The sequence below is a fragment of the Lepidochelys kempii genome, chromosome 9 (assembly GCF_965140285.1).
Source record: "Lepidochelys kempii isolate rLepKem1 chromosome 9, rLepKem1.hap1, whole genome shotgun sequence".
Taxonomy (NCBI): domain Eukaryota; kingdom Metazoa; phylum Chordata; order Testudines; family Cheloniidae; genus Lepidochelys; species Lepidochelys kempii.
Window position 1 is genome coordinate 77678625 of NC_136388.1, and position 27047 is coordinate 77705671.

Consider the following 27047-nt stretch of genomic DNA (forward strand, 5'->3'; position numbering starts at 1 on the left):
CCTCTAGCACCCCTGAGCTAGAGCAAAGTGGTGGATCTGGATCTAGCTCTGAAAGCTGAAAATCTTAAGTGTTCAGGTATATACTGTGTAATGTCTTGATAACTCCGTTTAATCTTCTTTGAGACCACACCCTGTTACACCTTAATCATAATTATACAGTTATTGCATGGTGTCATTTGGGTATATAGGGTATTGTTGAGGGGCTTTGTATCATTGCAAAGACCCCTCTGGATAAAGTTATGCTGGGATCCCACTGAGGTGGGAAATGTGTAGCATTCTTCCTCCTTTGCCCCAAAACCTCAAGACATCTGCTTTGCTTTGTCTGTAGCTTCCTATTTGGAATCTTTTGGTTAGGAAGGAGCCAGCAGAGGCTGAAGCCGGGAATTTGGAGTTATCTCACCAGAAAATGTGTGAGTCAGACGAGCTTTGGAGAGGTGGAGGTTAGATCCTGCTTCCTGTTAGGGTGGAAACCTGTGTGTGTACAAGTGTTTACTTGTTGGACCAGATGTGCACACCTGTGGCTTGTCACAGGGTGGATAAAGAGGGGGCAGTTCTGTACAAGATGTAAGCATGTTCAGGGGATTGCATCAAAGCTCAGATGATGGGTGGGGAAGCCTTTATCACTTGCAGTACCTTGGAAAAAGCATTCTGGCTAGCGGACAAGTGGCATAGCTGTGAGGTGACCCCTTTGAGGGCCAGATCTAGTTTACATGCCAGCAGCTCTGTTGAGTTGGAACACAGCTGCATCATTCACTTCATGCCTTGTGAGGCACTGGAAACTCTAGTGCAATAGTCATTTTCCCACCTTCTTTTCTTCTCTGTATTTGCAGTTTACAGTGACAGAGCTCAGTCACTTAGGGGTTAAGTTTCATGACCTTTTAAGGTTACTGTGTATCTTTTGGTCTAGGAGTCATGGCTTTTATTAAATTTCATTACTTCCCCACAGCTTACATGGTAAAAGTGCATCAGCTAAACTGATATGTGCTATTGGTATTGGAATCGGACAGGTGAGATAACTTGCTCAGTCAGAGTTCCAGAGGGTGACTGACTTCCCATGTGCCTGATGGGTGCCCTGTAGTTAAGCATTGAGAGCTTGTTAGCTACTGAGTGTTAAGTTCCAGCTGCTGCTGAGCTCTGGCTGCTGGGAAGAGTTTGAGCAGATATGCTACACCAGATAGCATGCAAATACTATATCTGAATCAAATTCTAGAACAGGGAGTGGCTCTTATCAAAAGTAAATGTTCCTGCTGCCCCATAGCCTCACCCTGTCTTGTTGGGCTAGTTGAGGTCTGGGGGGAGGGCAATGGCAATTAGAATCAGGGCTACTCCAATCTCTGAAGCAATTGATGCAGGTGAGATCAGTTTTGGCTGTCTTTTGCCTTAACTGCAGCTGGAATGTAACTTGGAATCTTTGCCAAAAGTATGTGGGCTCAGACTCCACCTTTCCTGCCGGCCTCCTCTGAGCTTGGGCTGTCAATCCTCTCTGTGGAGCTCATGTGATGGGAATTTTGAAGCCCAGGCTGCTGGCTCTGGCTTCAGCCCTTTGGCTTCTTGCTAAGACTTGTATGAGAGCCACAGAGCAGGTTGATCTTGTATGTCTGATCTTGTTTCTTTGATGCCTATAGTTTTGAGTTGTGCAAATCTCTTTGGTATGGAGGAGGGGACAATAAAATCTGCTGGGCATATCCTCAGAGTGATGTCTTCTGGTTAGCAATTTGTTGGGGGAAGGGATTTGATTACATCTGGGAGGGGCGAGAGAAATGAATGGAGGTGTAGCCCATCTGGGAGCTCTATCCAATTCTCAAAGCACCCATATTGCATCAAGGGAGCCATGGCTGCACAGCAGAGAGAATTTTTGGTTATCTTCCATCAAGAAGAGATTATGCTGTTTATGCTAGGTAGATGTTTTGCCCTTCCCCTCTCTGCTGCCCCAGTTCTCTAATTGCTGTTGTTTAAAATTCAGCTGAGTAATTGCCCTGTAATAATGGAGCCTAAGTGTTAGCCACATTGCCTTCCTTCCTTTTGCTTAGTAATGGCCTGCCTTCCAGCCCTGAATAGATTTTTTTTTTTTTTTTTTACCCCTCCTTGCCATTTTCTGTCCAGTCCTCCCTTGGGCATATTGCCAAGTTTAGGACTTCGAGGCAACTGCTGTGTTGGCAGGAGGCACCCTGCTGAAATAGAGCTCTTCTTCCCTTTCCTATTCAGCAATTCCGTTGGTGGTGAGGGTGTGGGAGGGATCTCTCCACACTCACCAGTTCTCATGCTCCCAGTTAATCCTCCTTTTCTAAATGAAACCCAGTGGCAGAACCTCACCTTCCCAGTCATGGAAATCTGGACAAGGTACTCTTCCCTTCACTTCCCTCTGTGTTCCGTTCCTGGGTGCAAGGAGAACTGTCTTCACGGTACTCTAGTCCATGAAGAGAGTAAGTGGTCCCAGCAGCAACAACGTAGTTCTCTCATAGGCTAACCATATTGTGGCACTTCCAGATTGGGGCGTGGTGAGAGATTGAGACTTCTCCCTGGCAGCTGTGTGAGACTTAACTGTTCAGGAAGGTTAGAGTGAGGAGAATGAGGGACTGTCGCCTGAGTCTCCATTTAAAAATGGACTGAACCGAGCCCTGGGTAATGTACTGTAGGCAGCAAACTGGCTGTGACCCTGGCATAGGGGATAAGTGTCTGAACGTGGGGCTGAAAGGGAACCTTCAGACAATGGCACTTTCCATCCTCACTGCTGGCATTTGTCATGAGAAGGAAAACTTGTTTCAACATAAAAAATGTTTTGTGGCATGGAAATGGTGGGAGTTCCACCTGGGGAAAGTACTAGGTTTCCCTCCAGGAGGGAGGGGGACACAGTTCTGGTCAGGATGAAATTTGTGAATATTGCCCCAGCCAAGCAGAAACTTGTCGCTGCCCTGGTGCACAATGTGGAGCTTCCCCGCTCATCTGCATCCAAATAGGGCACATGAATCTAATCTCTTACTCTCTCTCCTCTCTAGATTCATGGCGGGTAAAGGGCTGGTCATCTACCCAGAGATCGGGGACAAGCTGGACATTATCTGTCCCAAGGCGGAGCTTTCCAGACCTTATGAATACTACAAGTTGTACCTGGTGAAGCGGGAGCAGGCAGAGTCCTGCAGCACTGTCATGGATCCCAATGTGCTGGTGACTTGCAACCGGCCGGAGAAGGAGATCCGCTTCACCATCAAGTTCCAAGAATTCAGCCCCAACTACATGGGCCTGGAGTTCCAGAGGCAGCAGGACTACTTCATCACATGTGAGTCGTCCTCTTCCTCATTGCCCCAGTTTACAGCTGTCTTTCCATGTACTTTCAAAGCCTTTCATTGGCCTGATGGTTGTTCCCCCATTAAACTCCCTTTTAGTAGCTTTCTGGGCCAATGCTAGGGCATGTTTTCACTTCACCACAAGAGGGCATACTTCATTGTCTTGTTTAGAGGATCAAGAGGAGGCTTACAAACACGTTTAGCACATAGGGATGTTTCTGGTTTGGGCCCTGCTCATGGCTGACACTTATGGAAACTCTCCTTGATCCTTTCCTGTGGGGGATCATGGGGAGGAGAACAGTGGTGAGGAGTGGAATGTAAGCTGCCTCTTGGGTTGGTGTATGGTTCTTATCCTGCCAGTGTGCTGAGTGAGTAAGCACCCCTCATCTTCCCTCCATCCCCTCAAAAAAGCCACAACACACTCTTGTTTAGTTAAAGGGGCAGGGAATATTTTCTCAAATTCCGAATGGACCAGGGAGGGGAAAGAGCCATGTTCAGTTACTTCTTTGCAGCATCCTTGGAGCATGTGTGTTCAGTGATCTCTGTGGGGCAGGAAAGAGGTCAGTATGTGAGACCTTTTTTAAGGGCTTGTTCTGGAAGTAGGAAGAACTTTGTAGGTATCGGATCTCAGACTAACCGTGAGAAATTGGCCCAGTGTAGGAAACAGCTGTTCAGTTTCCCTTCTGGACAGAAGTTAAAATTAAGCCTGTTGGCTGCTTGGAGCTGTCCTTGTTGAAACTGACCACAAAGTTGCCTGCAGAAGCAGCCCTTGACAAAGGATCTTGGTATTTAGACAAAACGTACTTGCAATGTTACTGACACTGCCTTAGTTTTGACATTGTTTCATTGCTTCATAATAGATGACGAGGGGGAAGGACTGAGATTCTCCAAAGCCTGGAGGTCCTCACAGACACAGGAAAGTGACCATGTTGGATGTGTTCAGCTGATCGTGCCTCTTTATTGCTGTAGAAGGAGACACCTATATCCTGTATAGATAGGACTCCTTTTGATCTGCCCTGAAGAAGGGGAGGGGCTCTTTCCATGTGTTGACTTTTTTTTTAAAGCAAGGGCACTGCAGTCACCTCATCTCCTGCAGTCAGTTTGGTTGTGATGGGGGTTCAGTGTGCCGTGTCTGGATTCTGTTAGGTAGGCTTCTCTTTCTTCTTTCTTTTCTCCTGTGGATTCTCCTGAACCTTGCCACTCGACTTGGTGCACTGCACGAACCCAATAGCAAGAAAGCAGGAAAAGGGTACAGCGGCCCCACCACAACTCATCTGTCACCTCATGCATCATTGGCTCCTTGTTTGCTTGCTTGCTGTCACATGCTGCTAACTTGCCCCTCAGCAGCCTGGACCAAAGATCAGCCTGCGGTGCCAGGGTCGAGCTCAGAGACATGTAATTGGGCACACCTTATTCAGAAATCTATTCTAGCCCACATATCTCATCTTGGCAGTCGGGTGGGGACGGAGTCTACCAGACCAACATTAACTGTATGCTACAAGTACAGCAATTGCCTGGTTACAGTGACTGCCTTTGTGGTAGGTGCTTATAAGCCCTTTGTGGGGCTGCGTTGCTCATCTTAGCTAGCCAGATCCAAATCTTCATGGAGTGTCTGTATTTTGCTTTGGGTTAAACTGAACAGAACCTGGTGCCCGGAGAGCAGTAGAGATGGGCTCAGGTTACAAGATTCAGAGCCAGATACAGATTTTCAGACAAACCCACTTTTGGGACTGTATGAATCTAGACTTTGGCTTGGGCCCATCTCTAATTCTTGGTGGGAGCAGAGGCTGGTGTTGGAACTTACAGAAAGTTGGCACTGTTGATGTGACTAGCAAGCAGAAACTGAACTGGTCATATGAATGTGCCGAGTGTGATGTCTTTGCAGCCGTGGTTTGTGCTGGGAAGGCCTGAAACAATTCATCTACAACCAGCTCATTATGGTTTTAGTTTTCAAGAACAGTTCAAAGTTAGGGGTGGAAGGAACCAGATGTTGGCAATTCAGCATCACCAGTTTTTTTTTTTTTGACCTGCCATCCTCAATCTCCCCTGAGAATGGGGGGTCATTAGAGGATCTGCCCCTGCCGCACCCCATTCTTGGGTAGACCGGCGGATGTCTCCCAGCTCAGCACCACACTTCTTTGGTGAGGCTTAAGGTTTGGGAGTCAGTGATGAGACTCAGTTGCTCCCACCCCTTTCCCATTGTTATACGGGTGCCAAGAGGAGTAGAGGGGTTTTGGCAACAATGATAGAAACAGCTTTAAAACAGGGTGTTCTTGGTATGGGGGTGGCAGCATTGAGAGTTGTCCTTCCTAATATTTCCAACAGCAAAGTAGCCTGCCACTTGACTCCCGGACTAATCTTCATCTTCACTTCCAGTCTCACCTTCTCGGCTGGGATTGTGGTTCCATTGTCTCACCCTGAGTTAACTCCCCTACCCACCCACTCACACCTGCACATGCTTTATTCACATGGTTCTTAATTCCCAACCACCGCTTGCTTCTGCAGGATGTTGTTAGCACTTTGAATGGAGAATCCGAAACTCATTCCTGGGGCCCCCATCATGTGCAGCCAGCCGTTGCTGCTGCATGCTGTCAAGGGCCCCAACGCAGATTGCCTTCTCCAGCATGGCAGCTGTCAATCTCAGCTAGGTCACACCTCAGTCCTTTCCACAGCTTCTCAGCCAAAGGAAGATTTGATTGAGCTGCAAGTTTCCCTAAAGTGAGCAAAAGAGGCGGGAGGTGAGGGGGCTAAATGCAAAGGAACGAGTCAGCCTTTCATATCCCGGGCAAACATCTTGAAGCACTCGGTCACTGGTTTTTCCAAGTTAAGGGTCACTGCAGGTCAAGTTCAAGCAGAAGTCGACTCTTCAAACTAATGAGGATTGAAAGCAGGGGTCCCAACCGGGGCCTCTGTGTTACACCCCATGGGACATCAGGGATTCTTGTACCAGAGCTGACTCGAGCAGTTCTGAGCAAGAAACCTACCGACCTCTGTAACTGTGGGGCGGAAAAAAGACTGAATGACAATTCATGCACCAGAACAAGCCCGTTAGCTAAGGAGTTCTCAAACTGGTGGTCGGAACCCCTCAGGGGGTCGTGAGGTTCTTACATGGTGGGTCATGAGTTGTCAGCCTTGAACCCAAACCCCACTTTGCCTCCAGCATTTATAATAGTGTTATAAATTTAAAACATTTTTTTTTATATTTAAGGGGAGGGTCGCACTCAGAGGCTAGCTATGTGAAAGGGGTCACCAGTACAAAAGTTTGAGAATCACTGGTCAATAGTTCCCAAACTTTTTAGTACTGCAGTTCCTATACAGATATTTTAAAACGTGGTAGCTCCCCAGAACCAATGCTGTTTATTTAACTGACTCGGGACATTAGATTCAAGTGTTCAAGAACAGTAGATTCACAAGGGACATTAGAGTTGTGGTGATTTTTCAACTTTATTCAACTATATACAGTTTAATTATATAATCCAGTCTAATCCCGGTTTCTAAAATTATAATTTGAAAATATGAATTGTTTGGCATGTTCAGACACATTTTTAAGATTTTAGTGAGCAGAACAGGCCTGTCTCGAACTGCACAGTAGAGCAGTGTCTGGTTGAATCTCTTAATGGTGCCAGATATAAGTTGTTCTCCAAGTTTAAATAATTTCTGAGTTTCGCTTTCACAGAAATTGTTGCTGAAAATAGAGAGACTCAGAGATAAGTGGAAGTGACTGGAAGCAGCACTTCATAGCTTTATCACTGAGTTCATCTTACTCTCCTTTAATGTAAATCCAGAATTCCTGGTTTGTTAAATTTGAAAACTTGGTCTTTGGTGTGTGATCATTGGGTAATTCTAAGATTTTCTTGAGCCAAAATACTTGATCTTGAAATGGAATCAGCTGTTACCAAGAATGATTTTCAAATACAGTTGGCATCTGAAGGTTCATGTTAAACTCCAGGAAAATATTCCCCAAAATGGGAATACAATCCAAGCAAATTAGTTTAATACTTGGCCTTTAATAACATTTTGATCACTTTCACCTTTTTCTTTCGTAAAAGTCTGATAACAGTGAAAACATCTTGGTAACTCATTTTTCAATATGGCATCTCCAGAAACAAAATGTCTTCATTAATCCACCGATTTTTCTCTTTGATATCTAATATGTTTGTATTCCTGCCTTGACATGTTAGGTTTGCCAATCATGTCCACCAGCTAACATCATCGTGGAGTCCACACTTCCCATGTAACCTTCAAAGCTTGTTTTCCCAAGCAGAAAAATCCTGACTTTTGTCATGCAATTCAAAGACGCCTTGTAACACTTTTCCATGTGACAAACCTTCTGACTTCACTGTGAAACAAAAGCTGAGTGTGGTCAGAGTCCATCTCTTTGCACAGCATATTAAAACATACTCAGTGCCAAGGGTTTTACAAGATTGACAGTTTTTATAACAATGTTGAGGGCTTTGTGTACTTTGATGCCACAGCTTGGCGATGAGTCGTGCAGTCTGTCCAAATGGCTGCTGATGCCACTTCTCTACTCGTGCTGCAACCTCACTGTTCCTTCTGGTCCCGGCTGCCGCACAGACGTGGCATATTTAAGACCTTCGTCCACTACAAATTTGAAGATCTGTAATATTTCCTCACCAGTGTTTCAGTTGGACTTTCTTTGCAAAATAAACATTTTTAGGCTGTTGTACCTGCTTTGACAAATCTCACATAACACAGAAGCTGAGCCACGTTGGCTGAGTCTGTGGATTCATTGAGGTTCAGTGCAAAATATTTACTCTTCTTAACATGCTCTGTCAGCTGGTCCTGGGCATTTTCTGCAAGGCCATCGGTGCATCAACAGAATTATTATTTGACACAGGAATGTTTTTAGTGCCATTGTTGCTTCTTACCCAGTCATAATTTTACATGTCTGTTGGTCCTGGAAGTAGATGGGTCTTGCAGATAGTATGTACTTATTTGTATTTTGCAATTCGTAAGGCCACAGTGTAAGATGCTTTTAAGGAACAGTTGCTTCTTCAGATCTGACTCTTTTTTTTTTTTTGGCTGCTTTAATTCTTTTCCTTTCTGAAGGAAAACACTGCAGTTCTTATTTACAAATTCTGGATGTTTGGTTTCTAAATGTCTCTTAATTTCTCTGCCCTCATACTTTCTTTCACGAACCCTTGAAAAGAAATGACACATTGGGGTTGTAGACTTTTTGCCATAATATTGAGAAGTGAAAATCCAAACATCAAACAACTATCATTGTGCTGTCTATTTTTCTTCCTTTTCTGTTTAACTTCATTAAAATCATCTTCAGTCAATCGTTTGTTACCTGTAGGCTTAGCACTTCGTAAAAATTGTTCCATTATAAAGATAAGATGCACTGTCTCTCCCTAAGCCTCCTTCCCCTATCTGCTAGAGCAGGTGTTGCTGCTGCTTGCACCAAGAGCCTCCCTGTGTCCTCTGCTTGAGCAGGGAGCTTTCAGTACAGAGATTTCCCACCCACTGCTTCCCCAGCAGGAAGTCTCCCTGCTGAAGCCCCCTGCAGGGGCAGAGACCACAGAGAGGTTCCCAGTGCCAGCAGCCGCATAAGACGCAGACCCACAGGTAAGATGCAGGTGATTTTTAAGCCTGGTTTAATACTCTTAATTAGAAAAAAAACCAAACAGCATATGGATATTTTTTCTGAGATGCTTGTGGCTGCCCCATGGAGCCATGTCTTAGTTTGGGAAGCACTGCACTAGCTTAACATCTTGTACTCCCAAAATCGGAACTGATCAATGCTTTGATTTCCATTCTCTGCTACTGATCCTTTCCAAACTCTCAAAGGAAAATGCTCTTGCTCCTGACACCCCCAGATTAATGAGAGGAAACCAGAGAGTGGGGGTGGGTCATCCTTTCCTTTTCACGGGGGGAGGAAAATACAAATTTTTGAGGTTCTGGATTTCACAAATTCAAGGAATTTACTTGGTGTTTCATATCACAGAAGCATGTTGCTTAAATCATTTGCCTTTAGCTCTAAAAGGCTTTTTTTCCACAAACAGTGATGGAAAAGTGTGCTGCAAAATATAAACACTGTTCATGAGGGAGGAGTGACTTTGAGTTTATCTGCCATCATGCAGGCAGGATCCGTGTTGGCTCTGCCAACACATCTGTATCACTCCAGCTCTTCCAGACCTGGGGCCCTCTGCAGCTTTGCCAGTATCCCTCAATCCTGACCTGTTGCATCACCTGTTGCTATTGTACAGTCTGCTGTTTTCATAATCTGAGCACGTACATAAGTCAGGAATTAGGCTCAAGGTGCTAAACTGATTTAATTTTGACCTAACTGGAGTCCGTTACCCAAAATTTGAATCATGTATCAAAGAAAAAACGGTGTCATATACTGCTTTTTACCAATGTCTGGGATGGCCCCAAAGACCTTTATAAAATCAGGCTTTACCTGTAGGTGCAAGTGGTAAATATAGCTTCCTGGCTTCTTGATCTATTGTTGCATAGCCCAGTAACTCACATCCAATACAAGAGCTTTCTTGCAATAGAGGAATGTTGGGGAGCTTGAGAATCGGGGCTTTGCCTCTCAGCAGAAGTGAGATTTTGCCAGTGCCTCAATTCTGTTTAAAGGGCCTTCGCTTAATATGCTATTTCCCCCTCTCCAAGAGCCCCTAACAGGGGAGTTAAGGAATCCGGGAGAGCCCTAAGCCTGACACCCCCTCTGGCCCTAAGACCATTTCTCACTTTAATTTCTCTTGACTTCTCCACTCTTTGAAGCAGCCTCCTTGGCTCCAGGATTGTGTCTGTTGTGAACTGACCTTTGGCCCTTGGGTGGGCTGAAGATGCTCCTGCGATCTGGCTGTACCTTCTGCCAAGAAGCCCCAGGAACTCTCTCTGCCAAGGAATAAAATAGCCAAAAAAACAAAGTCAAAAGTCTCCCATGCAGACCACCCACATGTTGTCTCTTTTCTTTTTCTTTTTTTTTTCTTTCAAACTTGCCTTGAGACACAAAAGGTTTTTTCTTCCTTTTCATTTACTGACGGCTTTAAGCCTTAGGGAAGCTGTGTTCAAACGGAAAGGAGCATGGACAGCAACATGATGTGGGCTGCCCAGGCACTGGCTTCCCAAGACCAGCTGAAAAATCCTCGCCATTGGAGCGAGAGAGCTTCCTGGGGTTCATCCTCATTCAGTGGCTGCTCCCCCTTCCTTACTCCCCTCACAGCCGCATTGGATATGCCAAGCTTCATTTAGGGCCACTTTCATCATCTGGGGGCTCTGCCCCAGGACTGGGCTTAGACTGCTTAGCAATCAAAAAGGCCTTTGAAAGCTAACATAACCTCTCCCCATCCCTCAGACTCCCAGCGCCAAGCACTTGAATGCCATTTTAAGGCTTTCATTAAAAGCATCTTTTCTCCAAGGGTTAGGCAGAGAAGAAGATTCCTCTCCTAATCCTTTTCTGAAAGAATAAAGCATGAGAACCCTTGTCTGCATGTCCAAACTTTGGCCAGGGTCTCCTTGGGCTGCAACAGGAGAGTAGCACCTTGAGCTGAGCATCTTGGGCCCAGCCTATAGCACTGGAGCCTTGAGAACAAACATGTACCAGGGTTTTTCGTATTCCACTTTGTTCTGTAAGTGCTTCAATAAACAGATGGCACAACACTTCTGCATGTGCTGGGCTCGAGTTTATGGAATGTTGGATTTCTGTTGGTGGGTTGAAGGGGGCATGCAGCTCTTCAACACCTGCAAACAAGTGGCAAATTCCCAACAACTGGTGTGGGTGTGGGAAGCTGCCTTGGCAGGAAGTTCTTTGTTGTCTTGTGTCTTGTCCTCTCCATGCCAAATCACTCTAGTTTCCACAGGGTGGTAATGTGTGAGTGGAGACTGTTCTGACTCCTCTAGCCATGGGTCAACATTTCTAGCAGGTGGCTTTTTGGGAAGAGTTGAAGGGCGTGGCCTCGGTAGCTGTGATTTTCCCCCTCCCACCCCTTCTTGTGGAGGATGCACAGACAAGAAACACATCTGTTCTAACACCACCTCCTGTAGGGTATCCATGTGGCCAGTGAGGATAGAGGCCCTAGTGCTGAGATATACCAGCAAGTAGGAATGAAAGAAAGGGACCCCCTTGGGATCCTGTGTGGGGATTATGGTAAGTGGTCTGGCTCTGAAGGAGGAGAAAATTCCTCAAAAGGCCATGCCCTACAGTAGAGCATACACCACTCACACCACCTAACAGCAGAATGAAAGATATGGGTGCAGCTTTGCTTGTGGCATTTGCTAATTTCCCCTGTCCCAGCCCCTTTCTCCATTGTAACTGGAAGGTAGGACCTGTAATCCAGTCGTGATTAACTCCTGTCTTCTACTTGTAAGAGAATCCAGACGGAATCTGTAAGATGTGGAGGGAAGTGCAGGATCCAAAGGAAGCTGTAGAAGCGTATGGCCATCTTGGTTCTAGCTGCACGGCAGCTGGCTCTGAATAACATTTTTACTGCTGCGGTCCCAAATAATGTATTGGCAAACAGGCCCTGCCATGCAAATGTTTGGTAAGCCATTTTGGGAGCCAGCAGAGGGGTTAGATTCTGCTGCAGGAGCCTAAGGCAAATACTAGTGCTGTGGTTTACTATTACACCTGGATTACACCACCTAGTTTGGGAGACTGTATTCCACAGCATAAGAGATCTCACTCTCGGGAACTTTTATATTCAGTCTAAATTGTGTCTTGTTAACTCCAGCCCACCTCATCTACTGACACTGACATCTACTGTATCAACCTAAATAATCTCCTCTGGTGTTTACATCCTTCAAGTATTTGTAGACTCTTATGGTTTCCTCCTCCAGTAAACACCTAGGTAGCTTTTCAGTTTTAGTTTATATCTTACTAACTTACTCCAGGTCTTAATTATTTTTTCTGCTCCTCTGAACTTGCTCCAATTTGGAAATCTATGTGCCCATAAATAAGTGTACTAATTCACGTGTATTGGCACCAAAGCTGTATAGAGAGAGGAAATACTCGCTCTGTCCCATGATGCAATGTCTTTGTGGATACAGCCCCAAAATGCATTGGTTTTGTTTGTTGTCATATGCATTTGTAGGGAGATGGACTAGAGATGTCCTTTTGTTATATTCATGGCATACAGGTGAGTCGCATCATACGTGCATTTAACTTACATGAATTCAACTATACGCGCTTGGCAAAAAAAAAAGAAAAATAACAATATCTGTAAATAGTGCGGGCGATTCTACCCACCATTCCACTCAATGAGCATATGCCCCAGAGTGAGCGCTGTTTCTTCGGTTGAGCATCAGATGATCTGTTCCAACGCTGGGGGAGGAAAAACTGGCTGTGTTGGACTTATTGAGAGATGGTATGTCGGTCTCCAACGTGGCTCGTAAATATGGCTGCAACGAATCTAGCATCCGTGTCATTAAGATTCAAGAGAGAGAAATTCTTCAAGCCGTGGCATCAAGTGCTCCAATAACTGCTAAGGTGATGAGCCAGGTGCGTGATAAGACTTTAGCGAAGACTGAAAAGGCATTAAACTTATGGCTGGAAGACATGAACCGTAAACGTGTGCCTACTGATGGCAACACGTTGCGAGAAAAGGCTCTTAGCCTCTACGCGCTGTTCAAACCTCCTGCCGAAGAGGGACAGCCTTCTGATGAGAAGGAATTCAAAGCCAGCCAAGGTTGGCTTAACAGTTTTAGGAACCGCTTCAATCTCAAAAATGTGCAGGCTACTGGTGAAGCTGCATCTGCTAATGAAGAATGATTTAATTTCTGAACATAATCCTTCTGTGGAACGAAGCCTCAAAATCACACGTAGTATTACAGAAGATTTGAGACTGTATCAAGAAATGTTTAAGCAGCTCAAGAGACAACAGTGACAGTTGCCCATCACCATGTTTTTCAAGGAAAAAGAGCCAGCTTCAGATGAGCCTATGCAATCAACTTCTCGAGCTGAACCAGAGCCAGCCACTTCATTTACAACTCGCTCTCCGTCACCGAAGCTCTCCGTCTCCTGGATCGACATCAAGCCCTGTAATTACCCCCTGTAATTAATAATACAGTACTGTAAAATTATATTTTGCATATGTACTCTTCATTATATACTGTATATTACTATATAAATTATACATTTATAGATATTACTGTACAGGGTTGTATACACACAACTTTGTACAGTATACTGTACTTTATGGGCGATTTAAGGGATTTTCAAGGGTAATTTTGACTATACGCGATTTTAGCCTTACATGCTGACTTTAGAACCTAACCCCTGCGTAAGATGTGACTCCACTGTACTTTCAGAGAAGTGAGACAGAAACATCAAATACTCTTGTTGGAAGGTTCCAATATAATGCTATTTTCATCCTTAGAATCGAGAACGATAATACCCAGTAACCAAAAGCAGACAAGGCAAAGCAGGCTGCTCCATTAGGCAAAGAGAGACAACTTACCTCACCTTGCTGGAGGCCAGGTTGTCTGCAAAACTGACTGCTAAGTCTGGAATCACACACCTTTCTACAGATCCCGGAGTCTGCAAGTGAGGCTAGGAAAAGCCCCATAGCCTTTAAAGTGATAGATTACAATTTGGATAATTTTCCATGTACTGCATCTTTTCAGTCTGTAATGTCTCTTTTTAGCTTTAGAAGTATTTGTTTAATTTGCTTTCCGCTTTCACCCGATCTGTTTATTTTTAGTGTAGTATAGGAATTGTGTGTGGTGCTGTACAGAGTCAGACAGTTCTTGGTCTGATGCAGGCCTCTTTCAGCCTTTGCTACTTTCCAAATTTTTCCTTATCCCTCAAGTATTTGAGTTTAGAATTATATTCTAGAAGTATTAGCTGCATTTCCCCAGGTTGAATCTCTTGCTTTCTCCCTTGTATTTGAGTGTCTTAAGTACTTCTGTGTTATATGTTTGTCTTCACTGGTGTTTACAGCTCTTCTCAATTTAGTATCAATCGTAAATGTAATTAATGTGACTTGCCTTCTCTTGCATTGGTTCACAAAGGTTTTAATCAGCTCCTTTAGCATGTTAGGATTTGGTTCCTCCAGAAAAACTCATTATGTTAACATTTTCCCAGGTTTCAGAGTAGCAGCCGTATTAGTCTGTATTCACAAAAAGAAAAGGAGTACTTGTGGCAAATTAGAGATTAAACAATTTATTTGAGCATAAGCTTTCGTGAGCTACAGCTCACTTCATCGGATGCATTCAGTGGAAAACAGAGTGGGGAGATTTATATACACAGAGAACATGAAACAATGGGTGTTACCATACACACTGTAAGGAGAGTGATCACTTAAGATGAGCTATTACCAGCAGGGAGGGCGGGGGGAGAAAAACCTTTTGTAGTGATAATCAAGGTGGGCCATTTCCAGCAGTTGACAGGAACGTCTGAGGAACAGTGTGGTGGGGAATAAACATAGGGAAATAGTTTTACTTTGTGTAATGACCCATCCACTCCCAGTCTTTATTCAGGCCTAAGTTAATTGTATCCAGTTTGCAAATTAATTGCAATTCAAGGAATATTTCCAACACACCTCTGAACAACATACTAACCCACAAAGACCTTCCTACCTAGACTACAAAAAGAAGGATTCTGGGTGGACTCCTCCTGAGGGTCGAAACAATAGACTGGACTTCTACATAGAGTGCTTCCGCCGACGTGCACGGGCTGAAATTGTGGAAAAGCAGCATCACTTGCCCCATAACCTCAGCTGTGCAGAACCACACCACACAAAGTAAAACTATTTCCCCATGTTTATTCCCCCCCCCCCCCCCCCGCACCCACCACTGTTCCTCAGATGTTCCTGTCAACTGCTGGAAATGGCCCACCTTGCTTATAACTACAGAAGGTTCCCCACCCACCCACCCCTGCTCTCCTGCTGGTAATAGCTCACCTTACCTGATCACTCTCATTACAGTGTGTATGGTAACACCCATTGTTTCATGTTCTCTATGTATATAAATCTCCCCACTGCATGCGTCCAATGAAGTGAGCTGTAGCTCACGAAAGCTTATGCTCAAATAAATTGGTTAGTCTCTAAGGTGCCACAAGTACTCCTTTTCATTTTCCCAGGTATTTATCTACCTGTTTTTAATCAATATCTAATCTGTAAACATCTTACTTCTCTTAACTCTTTTAGCTACCATGAACACTTTCTTTTATGCTTCCCTAATCCTTTCCCCTGTAAGTCCGAACTAATTTTGTATTCTAGTTCAGTTGCCTGCGCTTGTTTCTATTTCCCATATGTGTTGGGTTTTTTTCCTCCCAAATTTTAAACCAACCCCTCATGAAGCCACTTGAGTCATTCTTCTTTTTTTCAGACAAATTGTAGTCTCTACCTTAATGATAGCCCAATATTCTGCACTTTCACATTTCAGTACTACTTCCCATCACATCTCACTAAATTGTTTAACTTACCCCAGATTTGCTATCCTGAAAAATTAATGCACAAAATGAAGCAATGCAGGGGTATCCATTCTTTCTTGTGGTGATGTAAGTGGCTCACAGTCACTGATACCAATCTTGTGTATTATTCTCAATTGGTTCTTCCTTATCAGCATTTATCTAGGTGGGTTCTTCTGTGGCTGGAGTCTCTGGAGTACAAAGTAGTCTTTTGTACCTTAAGTACATTTTGAGTATGTTTGGCTGTTGGAAAACACAAACAGCTATCTGGATAGTTAAAATTCCCCATGAGAGTAGCATTGCAGCTTTGAGTACTTCTAGAGCTGGGCCAAGAATGTTTCGTTCTTGTTTTTTATAGCCCTGATGTTCCGATGCCTCTTGTTTAATTTATTGTGTAATTACCAAAACATCACAATCATTCCATTCTGTTTCTGAATCATCAGTATTTTTTACGCAAGTATGTCTTCTCCACTTCCTCTTCCTCTTGTTCAAGACATCTAGACAGAATTGTGTGATGCTGGGGAGGAGCGGTGATAGTGGTAGGCACCAGTGACATAGAGAAAGGTAGGAGAGCGGTCCTGGAGGCCAAACTGTGCTGCTAGGTAAGAGATTAAAGTCCAGGTCCCCCATGGTAGCATTCTCTGAAATGCTTCCAGTTCCACACACACAGCCAGTTAAACAGGCAGAATTGCAGGGTCTCAATGAGTGGGGTGAGATGATGGTGTTGGGAGGAGGGATTTAGGTTTATTAGAAACTGGGGAACCTTTTGGGAAAGGAGAAGCCTATACAGGATGGATGGGCTCCATCTAAACCAGAATGGAACCGGATTGCTGGCATGTAAAATTAAAATGGTCATAGAGTTTTTTAACTAAGGGCTTGGGGAAAGCTGCAGGTGTGGAGAAGCACAGGCTTCAGACAGACACAGGGAGGATTTATTACAGGAGACATTTCTATATCGTAAGAAGAGGCAAGGATAGAAGTTGATGATGTACAGGTAGGAACTGAAGAGAAGCAGTCAAACAAAAGGGTCTGAAGGCAGACAAATACTGACAAATTTTATAAGTGCTTGTATACAAATGCAAGAAGTCTAAATACAAAGATGGGTGAACATCAGTGCCTGGTATTAAATGAGAATATTGTTATAATAGGCATCACAGAAACTTGGTGGAATTATGATAATCAATGGGACATGGTAATACCAGGGTACAAAATATATAAGAATGACAGAATAGGTTGTGCTGGTGGGGAAGTGGCTGTGTGTGAAAGAAAGCATAGAATCAAATATAGTAAAAATCTTAAATGAATCAAGCAGTAGCATAGAATTTCTATGAATAGAAATTAAATGCTTGAATAATAAGAGTATAGCTGTGGGAATATACTACTGACCATCTGACAAGGAAGGTGACAGTGATTATGAAATGCTCAGAGATTAGAGAGGCCACAAAAACAGAAAATTCAGTAATTACGGGAGATTTCAACTATCGCCATATTGACTGGGAACATGTCCTCTCAGGACAGGGTACAGAGATGAAATTTCTAGATACCATTAATGACTGCTTTGTGGAGCAGGTAGTCCTGGAACCCTCAAAGGGAGAGGCAATTCTTGTTTTAGTCCTAAGTGATGCACAGAATCTGGTCCAAAAGGTGAATATAGCTGAACCGCTCAGTAATAGTGGCCATAAAGTAATTAAATGTAACATTATTTTTTTTGGGGGGGGAATACCAGTGAAGGCCACCATAGTAGCATTTAACTTCAAAAAGGGGAACTGTACAAAAATGAGGAAGCTAGTTAAATGGAAATCAAAAGGAATAGTCACACAAGTGAAATGCCTGCGAGATGCATGGAAACTTTTTTAAAACCCATATAGTTTGAGCCTCTTATGTGTACTCACGTTTTTGGGGTTTTTTTTAAATGTGAAGAGGGCCAAAAAAATCTATGGCTAACCAGGGTAAAAGTGGTAATTAGAGACAAAAGATATCTTTTAAAATGTTTAAATATATCAGAAGCAGGAGGCCTGCCAAACAATCAGTGGGGCCACTGGATGATCAGGCTGCTAAAGGAGCCCTCAAGGAAGACAAGGCCATTATGGAGAAGCTAAATTAATTTTTCTGCATCGCACTGCACTGCAGAGGATATGAGCGAGATTGCCACATCAAGCCATTTTTTTTTAGGTGACAGATCTGGGGAACTGTCCCAGATTGAGGTGTTGATAGAGGTAGTTTTGGAACAAATTGAGAAATTAAATGGTAATAAGTCACTAGGTCAGTTCTGAAGGAACTTAAGTATGAAATTGCGGAATTACTAACTGGTGTATATAACCTATTGCTTAAATCAACCTTTGTACCAGATGACAGGAGGATAGCTAATGTAACACTGATTTAAAAAAAAAAAAAAGCGGGGGAGGGGGGGCCTCCAGAGGTGTTCCTGGAAATCACAGATCAGTTAGCCTAACTTCAGTATCAGGCAAATTGGTTGAAGCTATAGTAAAAAAATAGAATGATCAGACAGATAGATGAACATGATATGTTGGAGAAGAGTCATGACATGTTTTGTAAAGAGAAAATCATGCCTTACCAATCTATTAGAATTCCTTGAAGGGGTCAATAAACATGTGGACAAGGGGGATCCAGTGGATATAGTGTACTTGGATTTTCAGAAAGCCTTTGACAAGGTCCCTCACTAAAGGCTTTTAAGCGAAGTAGGCAGTCATGGGATAAAAGGGGGTCCTTTCATGGATCAGTAACTGGTTAAGAGATAAGAAACAAAGGGCAGGAATAAATGGTCAGTTTGCACAGTGGAGAGAGGTAAATAATGGGGTGCCCCAAGGATCTGTGCTTGAATCAGTGCTGTTCAACACATTCATAAATGGTCTGAAAAAAGGGGTTAACAATAAATTTGGAAAGTTTGTAGATGATACAAAATTATTCAAGATATTTAAGTCCAAAGCAGACTGCAAAGAGTTCCAAAGGGATCTCACAAAACAGGGTGACTAGGCAACAAAATGGCAGATAAAATTCATTGTTGACAAATGCAAAGTAATACACATTGGAAAACATAATCCCCAACTATAAATACAAAATGTTATGGAACCATTAGGAAAGGGATAGATAATAAGAGAGAAAATATCATAATGCCACTGTATAAATCCATGGTACTTCCTACATCTTGAATACCGTCTGCAGTTCTGGTCATCCCATTCAAAAAACGATACATTAGAATTGAAAGAGGTACAGACACATGCAATGAAAAATGATTAAGGCTATGGAACAGCTTCCGTATGAGAAGTAAAAAATAAATAAATACTGGGACTGTTCTGCTTAGAAAAGAGACGACTAAGGGGGGGATATGACAGAGGTCTATAAAACCATGCCTGGTGCAGAGAAAGTGAATAGGGAGTGTTATTTACCCCTTCACATAACACAAGCACCAGGGTCACCCAATAAAAGTAATAGGCATCAGGTTTAAAACAAACATAAGAACGTACTTCACACAACACACAATCAGCCTGTGGAACTTGTTGCCGGAGGATGCATTGAAGCCTGAAAGTATAACTGGGTTCAAACAAGAATTAAATAGGTTCATGGAGGATAGGCCCATCAGTGGTTATTAGCCAAGATAGTCAGGGACACAACCCCATGCTCTGGGTGTCCCTAAACCTCTGGCTGCCAGAAGCTGGGACTGAGGATGGATACATTGGCCTGTTTTGTTCATTTCATCTGAAGCATCTGGCACTAGCCACAGCTGGAGGACAGGATACTTGGCTAGATGAATCATTGGTCTGACCCAGTATGGCCGTTCTTATGTTCCCTTTGTCTCTCCTAAATAGATTGCACCTGTTTATATCAATATTCAAGTTACATAGCATCAACCCAGCAGATGGCAGTTTGTCATTCAGTGACAGTTCTCCTTGCTTGTTTTCCCATTCTGATTACATGTGTTTACATACCTTAATATATCAGTACTCTTCATTTTCTATTCTACAACAACTTGTTTGATATGGTGGAGGTACATGCCAGATTAATTAAGTTAAAAGCTCCTAATTTTCCAAGTTAAAAGTGGAAGTGCTTAGTCTATTGTAAATGGAGATTTCTGTAAATAAAGCCCCCCTAAGCAGCTTGACCCTAGGAGGTTGGCACCCTATTGAAGTGCAGACTAATCTAAAGTTACTACTTCTCTCTGAAGGCATTGCAGTGTTGTGAATCAAAATCTCTTTTATGCACCAGTGGCACAATCAGTTGGTTTCCAGTATTGGTTTGTATTCACTAGTGCTTGGGCCCAGAGGGATTTCTCCAGGTCATTTTAGTTTTTTCTCTAGGTTCCTGAAACCCGTTCTTGATTTAATTGAATCTTAATGTACTAGTGGTCATTTCCACAAGGCTTATGACCATTGAGTTTCTCCAAATACTTCAAGATATCCACTACCCTTATAGTGTTCGGTACCTGGGAGATGACACCGTTTTCTTTCTCACTATGGACCTTGCTATGGAGTCATTAATGAGGGTTGCTACCCCCCTTTTTTCCCAACAGGAGGACTCTAGAGAGTAGAGTAGGAAGAGTATCTGTGTGGTGTTGAATGGATGGACCTGCAGCCTTTCCAGTTCCATCAGGAGCTGCAATAGGGAGTGAGTGATGGAGTGTTGGCTATAGGATGCTTGCAACTTCTCCTCTCCCCCAGGAGGTGCTGTGATCGAATATGTGGGAGTGCCCAATCTACTGTTATGAAGACAAATGGCCTGTAATAGTGTATGTCTCAGAATTTCAAAGCCTATGTATGCGCTGGATGTGTCAAACCCAAATAATGGCTGTTAGGTGACACATGGTTACTTGTCTTGGAAGCTTGTCTGAAGACCGTGACCAGAGTAAATGTGATTTTATTGAGCCCTGTCCTTAAGCCTCTGCCTCTTTTCTCTTCTCCGCTTCCCTCCTGACCTTTCCAGCTCAGAGTTGTCCCTGTACAGCCCCTGGCAGCTGATCTCATAGCTGAGCCTTTCATAGCACTAATAGGGATGAAAAGCCCTATCAGAAAGGGACTGTGTCCTTGCACCCAACCAGGAGGTAAATACCCAGAACTTTGATCTACTGCTTGGGGAGGAGGGGAGGCTTCTGTGCAGAACAGAGTGAATGGTAATGGCACCATCATTTTCAACTTTTTAGGAGCAGGGCAAATTTGACTGAGTTTTCACTCGCCCTTTCCTACACTTACCTTTGCTCTCAGGGGAAGCTTTTTCAGTATGATATTTGTGTAGGCTCCATGAAATTCCTGTTGGGGAAACCTCTCTTCCTGATTCCACAATGTTTGGTGCAGTTCTAAGTGAAAGGAAAATCTAACTAGATTCAATTATGGGTGCAGACTCTTCTCGGCTCACTCTGGAGCCTCAATGCTTTCCAGAAAAAATGCTTCCAATTTGCAGCTGGGGCTCTCTGTAGACTGAGCTGATGACTTATCCCATTAGGTAGAAAAATAAAATTTTTAGTGCTTATGACAGCTGAGATGACTCATAGCACTTTGCTGTAGTTCGGCATAATGCAGCAGATAGGCACTATGCAAACTTCAGCCAGTTACCTCTGATCTGCTCTCCCCTGCTATTTCAGTCTTGAGCGGAGACTCAGCTCTGTACCTCAATCCGCTCCCACTGCTCCTTCTGCTATTCCAGTTGTGGGCTTCTCTGAACCAGAAATTACCAACTGCATGGCTGTTTCATGATGAGGACAAAACTGAAGTCACCAGAATAATTGATTGTGGTCCCTTAATTAAACATGAAAATTCACAGAAACCCTTTTTAAACTCTCACTACTTTAGGAGGACTTGATTTGATTCTCCAGGTGCTTTTCATGCTCTTCAGAGCCTTCTGAGTAGAACTGGAAAGGTTAAAAAATTACTCCTTTTGCACTAGTATCAGAGGGGTAGCCGTGTTAGTCTGTATCCACAAAAAGAACACATCTGAAGAAATGGGTTTTTTACCCATGAAAACTTATGGCCAAATAAATCTGTTAGTCTTTAAGGTGCCACTGGACTCCTCATTGTTTTTGTCCTTTTGGACTGAGCTTCTAATGTTTTTTGGGCTCCTGTAACATTTACAGCCTCAAGATAAAAGCTTGCAGTTTTGAAGAGGCTTTCCAGGGGAATTTATGGGGAAATATAAGTGTAGACAGCTACTTGGTTAGTGATAATTTCTGCTTCTAGCCACAGAGGCTGACAACACTGGACTTCACAGAGAACTTCCATTCTTCAGTGCTGCCTCCCTGGCTTCCCAGCACCTAGAAATTCAAGTTCCTTTAGTCCTCCTGGCTCTATCCTTTTCCTGCCCTATGCGACTATCACCCCTTCATCTTGTGGGGGCCTGTGACAGGTCAGCACAGACAGCCCTGGCTTGGTGTACCTAGTATGGTCCATCAGAGTAGGGCTGTTCTCTGTAGGAAGTTTGTCAGAAAAGTTGCCCTCTTAGCAGAGGAGTCTCTGCTTGTCAGATGATCACCAGAACAAGGCTGCTCTCTATGCCAAACTCTTTTAGACTCTTCTTAATTTAAAATGTCAGGGGTATTCCCACACAAACATGCTAATGTCCAGTTGTAGTAGTAGAATTTTATATTTGTATTTTGTATAATTTAAAATAAAAAATAATAAAATAATAATGTAGTATGTATTACATGTATTGGTATATGATTTAATCATATCCTGCCAGCCACCCTTTTTGAATAGCAGAAAGGAATGGCCTAATGGACCATTTGGTAAAGATGACGGAATCTGTGTCTGGGCTAATTTCAAGGCAGTAACAGACGTTTTAAGGTCACTATTTTGTTGTAGGTTTAGCATTTTAAAACAAGTAAAAGAATAGCCATGATTGTTTCGTTGTGCATTGCAATTTAATGTTCCTGTTCAAAATGTTCTGTGTAAATTAATTCTGTTCTGTGTGTGAATAAGGAATGTATGTGTAAAAAAAAATAAGTGTGAAGGCCATCGCTGAGCCAAATATACAAGGAAGAAACCAAAAATAGACATAAGGGCGCCAGGAGGCTGCCATACACCCCTATTGAAATGTCAGAGGAGGGCAGATTAACGACTCTAAAAATAAAACAGGCACCTATCAATGGGGACAAAATAGCTGGCATAAAGAATGAGAAGGACAATTTAAAAAAACAAGCACTCGTCAAACAACAATTAATTACAGCATGACGGTGCAAAACTCATTGGTCCCAGTGAAGAAAAATCACAATATAAACAGGGTGTCTTACCATGAAACTTTGGGTTCGTCCTGCCAGCGCTTCCCCGGAGCATCGTGTCATGGCCGACAGAACCCAGCTCTTCCCTACCCGTGATCAGCCTCGCTGGCCACTAGATTGATCCGGACTCTGGACTAGTAACTATAACATCGACTAGCAGGATAGTGTGTGTGTATGTATGTGGTGTGATTGAATGCATATATTAATTGTTGTATCTTCAATAAATGTGGCGTATTGCCTTTTCCCCTGAAAAAGATCCCGTGTGCTTCTTATAGGCATAACACAGCTAAAGCTAGTCAATTAAGATGACTAACATCTTTAGTTGGGGTTGGTCCTGTTTTGAATAGGGAGTTGAACTAGATGACCTCCTGAGGTCTCTTCCAACCCTAATCTTCTATGATTCTGTGATCTTCCCCATCCTTGATTCACAAAGCAACACAACATCCAGATAAGCACTCTGATTCTTACCCTCTCTCGACAAACTTAATTCGGTTTCACCGCCCACAGTGCACACATCTAGTTCCTGAGAGTCTCACTCAAAGGCCCAACCTTAACCCTGACCTCAAAATTCCTTATATAGAAATGGCATGCTTTACAATAAGTTGGTCTTCTGAGATCTGTATCCTTCTGAGGTTTGTGTTAAGGGGGTGTGTGTGAGTAATTTAGGGAAATTGGATGTGTGCATTGTGGGTGGTTGCGTGTTGGAACTGAAGGGGTGGTATGGGACCGAGGAGTCTTAACACATTTGGAGGCTGGCTGATGTGGATGCTAATGTGGTGTGTGACCAAAATGGGTAGAGGCTATAATCTATATTTTGAAATCCTCTCAAACTGTGTGAGTGTCCTGCTGAGGACTCTCCAGTTTGTATGCTCTGCCTTTAAAAGCTTGTCTTTCCTGCGAGAATTAGTCCTAGTTGCTTTTTGAAGTTCCTTTGCCCTAGGAGTGATGATTTTTTTTCTCCTGCTGCTGCTGTGTAATGACTGTGCTCTTTGATCCAGGCTCCAAGCTCAGAGCTGATATTAACACAACTAACTGAGCCCCAGTTATGGCAGCAATGGCTGTCTGCAGAACAGCAAGGTTAATGGAGGGATCGGATGAAGGGCTCCCTACATTCTTCTGAAAATGAGCACAAGACAGGATGAATTGGGTAGTTATATTCTCCTTCCCATAAAATATCCCATATGCCCTGGAGATCTTCTGGCTGACCAAAAGAGAGAAGGAAAGATTTTTTTTTTTTTTAGTGGTTTCAGGTATTAATTTTGGGAAAGAAGCAGCCTGTCTCCTCTGTCCACTATTTTCTCTTGCTTTTCAGACACAAATGGCAAGTGAGCTAGTTCTGTTCAGGTTAAGTACACCCCAGGAGCTTGATTAGGGCTGATTTAAGAGTACCAAACAATTCCATAACACAGAAAACGAGGTGAAGGTTGCAAGTGTGTTGTTGAGTCCATACCAGTGTAGAGTGCCCAGAGTGCTCCCTGGGGGGAGAGTTCTCAGCTGTGTTTTTATTTAGTTCCCCAAGGACCACCTTGCACAGCCCCTCACAGTCAAGAAAATAATGCCTTGATGCTTTAGGTATCAAATATATGACCAGTTCACCCTTGGAGTGTAAACACTCCTCATGCTTACTCTGCCTGTCTCCCTTCCACCAGTTTTCAGGCCCAAGCGTTATGGATGTTACTGTATAACATATTATCAAGATATAAACAGAACACTGCATTATGGGGAGGATAGGATGGGTGTTGACTTCCGCCTGAATGATACACTCGTCCTGTTCCACTCGTGCAGGACTGGCTCCAACAGCACGCTTTTGTATGTATCATCCAGTCTAGTTTCAAATGTCCCAAATTAGGGGATTGCCAACCCTTCCCTTGGGCAATGATTCTTCAAATAAATCATTGTCACTAAGTGGTTCTTGATATTCATGCAAAATTTTCCCTTTAATTATAATTTGAATCCTCCTTATTGTGTCCCCCCTCCCCCCTAAATTCCTTCCCCTCTCATGGTTTACACCCTTCAGAGCATTGCATGCTTTCTCCCCCTTATTTGTCACTTAGCCAAACTAGACAGACTTAGCTCTTTTTGCATCTCTGGACATAAATCAGTCTTTCCCAGCCCCCTGATAACTGTGGTTGTTTTCTGAATACCCTCCAGTTTGTTGGTATCTTTTCGGTAATGAGGTGGCCAGACCAAGCCCAGCATTGCAGTTGCAGTCTCAAAGGGGAGTGTCGCTCATGGTTGGTATGTCTGCATCTCCTTCTATGCAGGCTATTAACATAAAAGTGAACAAAGAGCAGTCGTTAGCCTAACTGGGGGATTGGCAGTATCCCCACATGAATCTTTCTGTTCCCTTAATAGCAAATTTCTTATTCACTGTCTTGGATGTTTTGCTACCTAACTGGAGAGATTTACACCCTGTGAAAACTCAGTAAGTGCTTTCCTCCTCTTCTGGTCCCTGTGGGGCCAACAAATGACTCCGGCAGAGCATCAGGTGGAGAATTATATGGCACTTTATTCTGACATATAACTGTGCAGGGCCACCACAGAGCTTTTGTGAATGACCTTTTCCTTTAGTTGATGTCTCTTCTCTTGTTTGTTGTTTTTTTTTTCTTTTAAAAAGACAATAAAGGTTTTATTTTTGTGTCCCTCTCCCAGCAGCACTTTAAAATGAACGGGTACGTGCAGTGCTGCTAGGGATAGCTCGGCGAAGATTACAGGGACTCCTCAAGGCCTTTTTTGCCCCAGCCTCGTGGACTTTTCTCCTACACTGAATGTTGTGGAGAACTCGAGTTTGAACAGAACAAAGATCCCAGAGCCAATTAAAAAAGAGCCTTTCTCGGTTTAGTGAGAGTACAGGCAGTGTAGCTGTTTCTCTTGATTAGGGTTGGTCAAAAATTCTCCATCTAAACTGTTTGTTTTTGATGGGAAATGGGGTTTTTGATTAAACAAGAATCTCTGTGAAGTGTCTGATTTTCGGACCAAATGTCAGTTTTTCACCAAACAGCCAATACCAGAAATATTTTTATTTGAAATGCTGTTGTGGCGCCTCCTGGGAGCTGTAATTCAATTACCTCATGTCCCTCTTTTCTTCTTTGGGCCAGGCTCCTGGCTAGACTATAGCTCCCAGGATGCATTTATGGGAGATGTGGTCCAACCAGGGAGTTTAGCACACACAGGAGACTGGGAACATGAGGAATATCTAATGGTAAGGCTAGGAAATCAAACAAGAAAATTTAATATTTTGGTATAAAATTAACTCTTCCACATTGTACATACTGTGCAGTTTGTGGCTGATATAAAATTCTAATCCACGGTATACCTGTAACAAAGAACAGCAACAGAACATATCAGAAATGTGACAGAGTTAATGTATGAGAACTCCAACATTTTGAATTTCCTGACTTCCTTGTACATGTGTATACAATAACATTGCATTAATGGTAACTTTTGCATTTCATTCCTTTTTTTTATAAGGGGAGGTGAAATAATACTTTATACAGTATACTTCAGTATTTTTAGGAATGTCTTCAAAACTTATCTAAAATAACTTTTCTGTAAGTTAGGCTACTGTGACTTTGTGGGATGTTTTGCAGCTTGCTGAAGCTATAAACACAAGCTAGAAAGAAAGCCTGGATTCTTAATGGTGTGAAGCAAATGATGTGTTTCTTGATTGTCTCACCCTGACTATTCCTATTTCCTTCATACCAAAGCCGTTCCTAAGCAAGAGAGATGCTATTTTGTTAGGAAGTAGTCTCCCAATGGAAGGAGTTGGGAACCCAGTTGTTGGGCTCTGTGTGCAAATCACTGAAGGTTACGCCACAGGAATGAGCGTCTCTTCGTCTCCCCGTTACTGAGGAATGGACTAGGTACAACCTAATAGTCTCTTCCATCTCCATCGAGAATTTGTTGTTTTCTGTGAAAACAAAAGGGAACCACTTTTAACCCAAACTGGAATCTGTGCTTTTGGGTCATCTCCTTATCACCATGATCAGAGAGCCCAAGCTGAGGTGGCACACCTCTCACTGCAGATACACACTTGTAGAATTGGCTGTGGTGCTACATAGTTGGGGACTGGAGGGAATTAAACTATTTAGAAATAGTGGAGGCAGCAGAAGGCCACTTGCATCTTCATTCCTTGCACAGGGATGGGGCTGTACTCTGTCCCTGC

At 43.3% G+C, this 27047-nt stretch overlaps 1 protein-coding gene across 1 annotated transcript in view; it reads left to right on the forward strand.

Moving 5' to 3' along the window:
- The window catches only part of EFNB1 (ephrin B1), a 127840-nt gene that overhangs the window by 75505 nt on the left and 25288 nt on the right, over positions 1-27047 (forward strand). Inside the window, exon 2 of the mRNA XM_073360981.1 lies at positions 2997-3274. Coding sequence (XP_073217082.1) covers positions 2997-3274 — 278 coding nt within the window. The remainder of the gene's footprint in view (positions 1-2996; positions 3275-27047) is intronic.